The sequence below is a fragment of the Haliotis rubra genome, unplaced genomic scaffold, assembly GCF_003918875.1.
Source record: "Haliotis rubra isolate DU_JTF1 unplaced genomic scaffold, ASM391887v1 Scf2201, whole genome shotgun sequence".
Classification (NCBI taxonomy): Eukaryota; Metazoa; Mollusca; class Gastropoda; order Lepetellida; family Haliotidae; genus Haliotis; species Haliotis rubra.
Window position 1 is genome coordinate 38,687 of NW_025766228.1, and position 10,886 is coordinate 49,572.

Genomic DNA, 10,886 nt, shown 5'->3' on the forward strand with positions numbered 1-10,886 from the left:
CAAGCACATTCTTCGCATGACTTGCCCTGGAACGTATCAGATGGCCCTCCACATATTTGTGTACACTTGGAGGAGACTGGATCCTGATGGTTAACATTATTTCTCACACTGCTGTCTGTCCGAAAAACTTCTGGCCTCCCCCACCATGGCCTGTTGTCGGCTGAGAAGGCTTGACCCAGTCATCATCATGAATAGCTGTAGTATGACAGGTACTCTTACACTTTTACACAACAGTTTCTCTGTGCATGCACGAGCTCTGCGTGGTCTGTTGCCGACATGCAACACTTGAAACAGATACCTTTAGTCTTTAGGAAGCTGATTTTGTCCTGGTATGGCTTGTCTTGAAAAGCTTTACAGTCGTTGATTGAGTGTCTGGAATTGTGTAGAGGACACATGGGTGTATCCTGTCTGTCGATGTCGGGTTCTCCCTTGTCCATTATCTGAGTGTTTGTAGCACTGGCCTTAACCTTTGGATGGTCAACACTTGATGAAATGTCATAGCAGAAAGCTGGATCATTCTTCTGGAGACAGATACCATGGACTAAATTCACAAACATGGAAAAGGTGGATATGGAACAATGTGTTGCTGTTTATATCCAAAGGCATGGTTTGACCACTTCTCCTGGAGACCGGGGGGGTTTTTTGCACAATTGGGTTGACACCTGATTATGTGTCAAAATACGACAGTAGTGAGCTGTACTTGTCATTAGCCTTGAGGGATTCTATCTCCATGAGTAAATCAGAAAGTTCATACAATTTCTTACCATCTCTGTTTGTGAGTTTAGGTAATTTGTCCAGCCGTGACTTCAGAGATGATTCCAGCATTTCTGGTGCTCCATACCTTTGATTCAATCTCTGCCATATGAAGTGAAGGGCTTGTGACGGGTTGTGTAGATTGGCTGTGCGAAGACTGAGTGTCTAGCGTTTGCTTTCTGGGCCTAAATGTTTTAAAAGTAGGTCCAGTTGGTCAATAATTATTCAATGAAATTCATCAACAACACTATTGAATGTTTCTCTCCATATCATGTATGTCGCTGGGGTGTCATCAAATTGACTGAGTCTTGAAAACAGAAGTTCCTTCTTCACTGACATGCTGATTGTATATCTGTTGCCAGTGGTAGCTGTCTATTAGGAGTGTCCTGTGTCACTGGTCTACTCTGGTTTATACTGTTGAGGTATTGTTGGACACGTCTGCAGGAGGGTCCTCAGGGAGAAGTAATGGCGGTGGTGAAGATGTACGTTTCTCCTTCTTCTAGAATTTTCACCTCTGTTTCTGCCATAGCTAGTTGTTTTCTTGTTCCAGTAGTTTAAATTGTTCATCTGTTTGAATTGAGTTCTTCTTAATTCTGATTCTTTCTGTGAGAAGTGTAGCCCAACTCTGCACTCACTCTGCTTCCGCCCGTTTCTGTACCTTAAAATGTCGTATATCAGAGAGCTTCTTCCTGTTCTATTACTTCTTCCTGTTCTATTACTTCTACCACTGTCTTGTGATGCGTGACATCCTGATATTTCTTCCATACACTTTAACTAGTGATGAATGAGTTCCTTTAGCTATCTTCTGAGACACTGTTGTCTTAAGTTCAAAGTTCTTTTACTGTACAGACGAAAAAGTCTACGCTGACATAAGCTTTATTCCTGTCCGATATGTCGTAAAAGACTGAAACAAACAAAAGTTCAGTCAGAACACAATCTGGAAACATTTCGAACACAGAATTAAAGAGTGTTACGACTGCATAACTACAGTGAAGCGAGCATGGCGGATACCTTGAGATTTTATGTGCGCTTCAAATTGACAAATTGGACATGATGGCTAAATATACTCATTTCTGACAATTAACTATAGGTGAAAATATTGCTGTTTACACTACACAAGAATATGCTAGCACTAGAAATAATGTAATATGACATTTATGATACTAACTTACTCTGAACAGAGCTCAAACATACTGGAAACTAATTTGAATAACCACGCTGCACTGCACGGGAATGAAAACCTGATGCGGGTGCACATTTTAACCCATAAATAAACCTTATGGAAACTGACATGTAAAAACTGTTATAGAAACAGCATCTAGGCAATATTATTAATCATATGCATCATATACATACACTTTGGTGGCCTATTTGGAAAGAGTTTGGGTGAGCTTTCGACAACTAATTCCGCTAATTCCCACCCATCCCCTCCACCTCGGTTTCTATTGACACACCTACCTGACCCAAACGCACCATTAAACGCCCCGCTCGGTTTGTTGATTCTAACTCATCCAGCCCTTCACCCCCTCGTCCCAGGAAATGCAAGGCCAAAACCCTGCACTTAACTCCCCCAACACAGGCCAAATCCCCTTCTGATACCACGCCTCTCCCGGCACCATCCTCCTCACTCACTCCTGCTGCACGTCACGAGCCATCAGTGTCTGAACCTGCGGTCAGACCTACCATCCCCACTAACTTGTTTACTTTATGTTCCAACTTACACACTCCTGAGAGCACCATCGAGTTTTGTAAAGCGCACGGTGTTTTACCAGCACAAGCTCACTGCCCTAACTGTCACCAAGTACTAACTTCGCGCATATGGTATTAACAGAGAAGGGGTAAGAATGTGGCTTTCAGACTTCAATGTAATAAAAGGTATGCAAAAATCTAACAATAACCAAGTTCCTGCACTGGAGGGGTACATGGTTTTCTGGTTCCAATTTGTCTTTGAATAAGACTATTCTCCCTTACCTACTGTTTTGCTCATAAGATGAGTTATAGTGACACAATCAGAGAAACCAGTATTGATTGTGATAAGGATGGAGAGTACTGGAAACATCTAGAGAAACTGTAGCGGACTATTTCATGTACTGTCGGAGGTATGCTCTTCAGTCGTGGAAATGAACAGTTTGAACATGATAGGGGCCCTAGCATGACGGTAGAAGATTGATGAGAGTAAATTTGGTAAACGTAAATTATCATGAGGTAGTCAGAGTAAGTCGAGGGCCAGTGGGTTTGGGGAATTTGTAGCGCCAGAGAAAGTAGGGAATTATTTTGGTGCCAGTGGACAAAGCGTGACAAACAGGCGCTTGAGAGGATCATTACGGACAATGTAGCTCGAGGGTAGTCACATTAATACGGACTGTTGGAAGGGTTACGACGGACTTGTTGACCTGGGCTATATCCACACCAATGTAAACCATTCAGAAAATTTCAAAGGTATTTCAGCATAATGTTGGTATTTATCATGTTCACGTCTTTGTGCTTTTGTTTTGCCTTTGGAAATTGTATATGGTGTAATTAATTCCGCTTTTAACCACTTACAGAGATCCAGTGACCGTGCATGCACCAATTTAATAGGAAAACAGATGGTGGTGTGTTAGTTTTGACAGTTACCGGCCACACATACTCGTGGGGTGATTTCGCTTCACCTCACGAAAGTACATGCTACAGAAGTCAGATAAGATAAGAGGAGATTTCACGGCTCTTCTCAAGGACATCGGCTTAATGTACCCCGGTCAACATTGATGGTAAGTGTAATGATTATAATAATAATGTTCTTTCATGTGATGCTCGTTATATTATATGAATTAGTTGTGAGGAATATGTCATACTTCCGCTTCTTCCTTGCCAGGTGTCATGGCGTCTTTCGTGGGTGAATGATAGTGTTCTATTTCCAGAGGGTGTTTCAGTTGTGTTAAATAATCGTATTATTTTGCTATTTTGCAATCACGCTATTGAATGTTGGTTGGATTTTTTCATAATCCTACAACTGTCATTGCGTTTTAATCATATTTTAGAAGGGGGGGTACGGGCGGAACTCTTACCGCCTATTTTTACTGTTAGTGGGATGGAATCCCGGTACTGGACCGGGAAAAGTACAACACGTCGGATAAGAACCGGAAGTCAATGTCTAGTCATGCGCACACACTTCCCTTCCAAAATAGAAAATATGGAAATCAGTATCTATATATAGAACTCAAGGTCACACAAATGTCGTCGACATGACAGATTTGACAGGTCAATCCGGGGGTAAATTTTCCTGGGAAGACCATTTTGCTTGGAGTTCTGGGAAATACTATGGCTATGTAACATGCCTTGACGACGCCATAGACCTCATACAAGAGTTTTCGTACGAAACCTCTACTTCTTAGGTTGAAACTAGGTCAACAAAAGGTTTCAGCAGCTTTAGCATCAATGGAGGTATAATTAATGTTAAATGTGCGTTTGTAAAATTTCAAAATATTTTTCCATTGCATGTTATTTAATTTGTAAACAATGCACCCCTTCGTTTCATCAAGTTAATCATGTATCCCCACCCACATAACCATAACAGCTATTATGATCACAGGCTAACATCCAAGTTGTGCAATGGGCGCTTCAATTGTACCCTGTTCAACTTTTATCACCAAGTTCTCTGTAGTATTAATCTGTTATTAAAGCTCGCAATGTATACCTGCTAACTGCATTTTGTTGCTACTGTCATTCTCACCTCATCTTCAAATATTATGCAACAAGCATTTTCGTAACATTTGAATCAAGTTGTCCTGTGTAACAGTGGTCAGGATCTGTAAATAAACATATGAGCTAGATGGTGAAATATCTGCAGGTCTAAACTAGTAGGGTCATCAGGTTTGTTGTCCGGTACAGAAGTGTATTTGAATACAATTGTTTTAGCAAGCATTATGGGTTCTCACATTTACTTCATCCTTAGGTGTGAAAGAATCACATATATTATTTTCAGCAAGTGTAATGGGTTCCCACATTTCTTATTTCATTAATTTTGAAATATTCACACATTTACCATTTCACAAGTAGGTTGGTTTCATACTGTGATTTGCATAATAATTACATATTCATTATTAATATGGAAATTAGAAGCAATGAAGCTTTTGAATGTTAGTCTAAAGAATAATGTGAACTCATCAGTTCGATTTCCATCTAAAGCAAACATGTCAAGACTCTTTCCCGTTATACTGAATATATTTTATTTTTTTGTTTGCTGTATGCATATTTAGTTTCTTATGCAAAGTGAAATTCTTTTTGTTTATAAATGTTTCCTAGTAACGGTGTACGTAAGTGCAAATTAAAATATCAACATCATTCACGTATTTACTCCCTTTCATTGTTGATAATACTCACATAACAGGTCATTCTCATCTGCAAACATTTCCCGGTAAAGGAATAAGTAAAAACTCAAAACTTTGTGTCTTTCATAGTGAAACAGATACAGTTCCTTTTTATTCATCTATGAAGTATGAAGCACATTCATCAAACATCATCGCTTAATACAAACATCAGTGTCATACATTAGAACTATTTGCTGCTTATGAATGTGAATAATAAGAAAAGTATTTTATGTTTTGTAGCACACCCACTTGCAGAATCATCTTCTACGTTTCAAAGATGATGGGGAGTCAAACATGGTTCTGCAATCAATCTAAAATGGAATCCCATTTATGGTTGTTGGGTCCGCGGCTCATGGAATACCATCAAGGACCAAATCACCAATCAAAAGAACCCTAGTGTAAGTTGTCTTGATATACATCAAAAGCGAAAAGAAGTTATTTCTGTAATTCTTCAAAGGGGCAACATATTATCACCCAAACATATTTCACAATCTTATGTCAAATGGAACTCTATTCACTTGGAAATGGGTGTCAGAAATATGTTTCCAATCAACACTAATAAAGCCCAATGAAACCAAGAAGCATCATTATACATTAAGTTATTGTTGCGTTTTCAAAATCACATATTGCAATAGTTTCTTGTTCCATTAGGACCATCATGACTGTGACCATGGTTACACACAGAACATTCCGGCAAAGAAACTCACAGGAAGTAAAAAAAGAGGTTGTTCAGCTGCTATCTACCTTCGGGAAGTCATCACATTTCCTGATTACAAGGTATACAGCAGCATACGTAGTGAAATGTAATATAAAGCTAACAATCACATTCTGAACACTTTTAAAACCAACCTAAATCATAACACATCAGTTAACACGTTTACTGCCACCACCAGTATACTTTTAGGATGAGTGTCTGTTAGATTGCCACTACTGGTTATGTTGTAGCTCCATCGAAGTGGTATTGTAAAACCAGTTTCACCTGTTGGCAAAACAGGTACAAAGAAACAAGGAAAAACACATCCTGGCGGTAACAAGAATGCAAGGATATGTTTGTTTCTTGTGCCTATTTTGCCAGCATTTGAAACTGGTTTTACAATACTACTGATGGAGCTATGACATAACTCGTAGTGTCAAATTCGAACAAACATTGATACTACGGGTATACTTTTTAATGCCAGTGAACATGTTAAGTACCAATGTTGTGAACATGCAAAGTGTAAAAAATCCATTTATAGGAAAGTACTGCAAAAGTGAAATGATAGGAAATTATCTCCCTTTTAGTAATAAACCATAAGGAGAAAATGCAGTAACCTATTCAAGCTTAAAATGAAATATAAAAATATTAATATCTGTAATAAGATTGAAAAATATGTATTTATATATACATATTTTAATTTTAAAAAATTATCAGACAAAATGTGAAAAATTACTTTACGGTAAAGAATGAACATACTGATGAAATTGAAGACTTTCTTTAGAAGGTAAGGTGTTTTTCTTTGTGATGTAGCTCAGGGCCTGGGTGGAAATCAGATATTAATGAAATACTGTTTAACTTAACAGTGATTCACATTACCAGCAAGCATTGCTTTAAACTGGAAACAATCTTATTTTAGACAATGATCTGGAATAAGTTAGTGGCTATTGCTGGGCACATTGGTGATTTTTTTAAAGCGATCATGAACTCTGGTTTTAGGAGGTATGTTTGGTACAAAATATGGTGGAATAGAACATGGTGATAATAATCCAAACAATTACAATAGGTATACTTTCCTTCAGTTAGGGAGCCATAAATAAAAGAAATATTCTTTATTTGGCAATTTTTAATATCTCATGACATTACATTACATGTCTAGGGATTTTGTATTTTCAGAATACCCTTGCAATTGTTAACAAGTTCCCTACAGAACACCTCAACACAAACATGGCCAAATCTATGAGACGATTTGTATCATCAACTTTGATGCAAGCTGCCAAGCCACCTCCAGCTCAACAGACCACATGTGACATGATGGGATGTTCAAGGCCCAAAGCCGAAACAGACTGGATTTGCTGTGATGTATGTGGCAGGTGGATGCACTTTGCGTGCATAGATATACATCACAGCCCAAAGGGGGATTACATATGTCCCAATATGAATGAATGTAATTTTAAGTATGCTACTGTAGTCTAGGTAAAATGGTGAACAATAATTGTCACTTTGTTGCAAGTATTAACTTCCCTACATACAATGTAGTAGCAGGGAAACAAGTTTTAATCCGTACTGTGACACATTTGCTTGTTGGGATACATCTTGTGGGTAGTTAATTTCTTATATAAATTGAGCTTTTTCCAATAGAAATTTGGCAAAGCAGTTGTGATATAGGATGCAGGGATAAAAATACTTTTTTTCTAAGTGTGCCTTTGGGCACCAGACAAATATTTTAGGTGTGCCTTTCAGAAATTGAGTATGCCCACATGTTTTAAGAATAAATGACAATTATGATCATTTTAAATTTATTGTTAAAGAAATGGGTTTATGATTCCTGTGTTATATACACTACAGGTGTGGATTCATACCCCATGTGTTGTAATACATGATACTACAACAGGTGGGGTATGATTCCTGTCTTATATACACTACAGGGGTGGATTCATACCCCACCTGTTGTAATGCATGATACTACAACAGGTGGGGTATGATTGCTATTTTATAATCACTACAGGTGTGGATTCATACCCCACCTGTTGTAATACATGTGACGACAACAGGTGGGGTATGATTCCTGTGTTATATACACTACAGGTGTGGATTCATACCCCACCTGTTGTAATACATGATACTACAACAGGTGGGGTATGATTCCTGTGTTATATACACTACAGGTGTGGATTCATACCCCATGTGTTGTAATACATGATACTACAACAGGTGGGGTATGATTGCTATTTTATAAACACTACAGGTGTGGATTCATACCCCACCTGTTGTAATACATGATAGTACAGCAGGTGGGGTATTATTCCTGTGTTATATACACTACAGGTGTGGATTCATACCCCATGTGTTGTAATAAATGATAGTACAACAGGTGGGGTATGATTCCTGTGCTATAAACACTACAGGTGTGGAGTCATACCCCATGTGTTGTAATACATGATACTACAACAGGTGGGGTATGATTGCTATTTTATAAACACTACAGGTGTGGATTCATTACTCCCCACCTGTTGTAATACATGATATACAGTACAGCAGGTGGGGTATTATTCCTGTGTTATATACACTACAGGTGTGGATTCATACCCCGTGTGTTGTAATAAATGATAGTACAACAGGTGGGGTATGATTCCTGTGCTATAAACACTACAGGTGTGGAGTCATACCCCATGTGTTGTAATACATGATACTACAACAGGTGGGGTATGATTCCTGTGTTATATACACTACAGGGGTGGATTCATACCCCACCTGTTGTAATACATGTGACGACAACAGGTGGGGTATTATTCCTGTGTTATATACACTACAGGTGTGGATTCATACCCCATGTGTTGTAATACATGATACTACAACAGGTGGGGTATGATTGCTATTTTATAAACACTACAGGTGTGGATTCATACCCCCCCTGTTGAAATACATGTGACGACAACAGGTGGGGTATGATTCCTGTGTTATATAGACTACAGGTGTGGATTCATACCCCATGTGTTGTAATACATGATACTACAACAGGTGGGGTATGATTCTTGTGTTATATACATTACAGGGGTGGATTCATACCCCACCTGTTGTAATACATGATACTACAACAGGTGGGGTATGATTGCTATTTTATAAACACTACAGGTGTGGATTCATACCCCATGTGTTGTAATACATGATACTACAACAGGTGGGGTATGATTCTTGTGTTATATACATTACAGGGGTGGATTCATACCCCACCTGTTGTAATACATGATACTACAACAGGTGGGGTATTATTCCTGTGTTATATACACTACAGGTGTGGATTCATACCCCACCTGTTGTAATACATGATACTACAACAGGTGGGGTATGATTCTTGTGTTATATACACTACAGGGGTGGATTCATACTACAACAGGTGGGGTATTATTCCTGTGTTATATACACTACAGGTGTGGATTCATACCTCATGTGTTGTAATACATGATACTACAACAGGTGGAGTATGATTCCTGTGTTATATACACTACAGGTGTGGATTCATACCCCATGTGTTGTAATACATGTTACTACAACAGGTGGGGTGTGATTCCTGTGTTATAAACACTACAGGTGTGGATTCATACCCCATGTGTTGTAATACATATGTTGTAATACACTAAAACATATTTGAACTAATAAGCGACAATATTCACAAATGTAGATGCTTGATTGGCATTTTAGAAGATGATATTTGATGAACATAGAGATTTTTCTGGGTTACATTTTCTTTTTATTCTCGAGAATAAAAGAAGATGTAACAGAAAAATTCTATGTTCTTCAATAATGTAGTATGAGATATCCCACGTAACATGAATTAGACCATCTCCTGTTTTTCAAGGATCGTACTTCTCGCGTGATTTAAGCCGAGAAGCGCAGGTCAGGGGTCAGTATGCAAATTTCCTGAAAGGAGGTCCGCGATCAACTTCGCTCCGTGAAAAAAGTTTTCAGTAATGGAAATCAGGAAGGTAAGAATAACAAAAATAGCAGTACCTAAATAATAACATGAATTTTCTTAATACTTTATTTTACCTCATTATAAAGCTGTGTAAATAAGTAAAATGAGCTGACTATCAATCTTCGTTTGCATCGTCTGCTAGCGATGATGTTTGTCAACATTATATCCGTGACTTGTGGCGTAAGATGCCGCTCGATTAAAAACTTCTACGGAAACATTTTCGGACCCATCCTTATCCAATTTCTCCGTAACGTTAAACAATTTCTGATGGGTTTTTCTTGTATCCTTTCAGACAAATCCACGACTGCAAAGTGGCGGTCCGTATAGGTCCAATTACACCAGAGATGATCTAGATAATGCTTACAGACTAGTGGTAGAAGAAAATGTGTCGCTGAGAGCAGCAGCCAGGTGGGGGTTCGGTTTCTACCATAAGGATGCGTTTGTTGGGCAATATCAGCGCGTAGATACTGTCAAGTCGGGTCCATGCCTCTGTTCTCCTCACAAGAAGAATCTTTTAGCGAGCCATATCAGAGTTATGGGGAGATTGGCTATGGTTATAATGGCGTCAGGAGACCATTAATCTTGCATAAGCGATTGCAGCTGTCAATCAAGGACACAGAGACAGAGATCATCCTTTAAGTCTCCGATGGTTGTACAGTTTCTTAGATAGATGGCGGAACAAAGTACAGAAACCGAGGAAACTTGAAGAAGCGAGGAAGTGAGATCAGCCACCAAAGAAAACATCAGTCGATATTTCACAGAACTCTCCAACGTCATGCAAAAGTACAACTTTCAAAGTTCACCCCAGGCAATTTTAATATCGATGAAAGGGACTATCAACTGATGTAACACCACCCAAAATGCGTCGGCGGGATACATTGCAACCACAGACCCGTGACATCTGAGGAAATCACTAAAGCGGTAACAATGATTGCCGCTGTTAACGCAGCTGGTGGCAGCGTTCGTTCCCCTTACTTTGTATTTCCTGGACATCATATGAGAGATGAGCTGTTATCAGGAGCTACACCCGGTACTGAGGCACAGTTTCAGAGACAGGGTGGTCTAACACAGAAGTATTCAGCAGCATTGATATGAAAGCGCACCTGGTCCGACA

The 10,886-nt window shown here is 39.0% G+C and overlaps 1 protein-coding gene across 1 annotated transcript; it reads left to right on the forward strand.

Moving 5' to 3' along the window:
- Positions 1 to 3,977: 3,977 nt before the first annotated feature.
- On the forward strand, positions 3,978 to 5,930 carry LOC124277379. The gene is given in 3 exon segments (XM_046713050.1): positions 3,978 to 4,176; positions 5,038 to 5,048; positions 5,754 to 5,930. Coding segments are annotated over 3 exon segments (366 nt in total). The 3' UTR covers positions 5,910 to 5,930.
- The last annotated feature ends 4,956 nt before the right edge of the window (positions 5,931 to 10,886 follow it).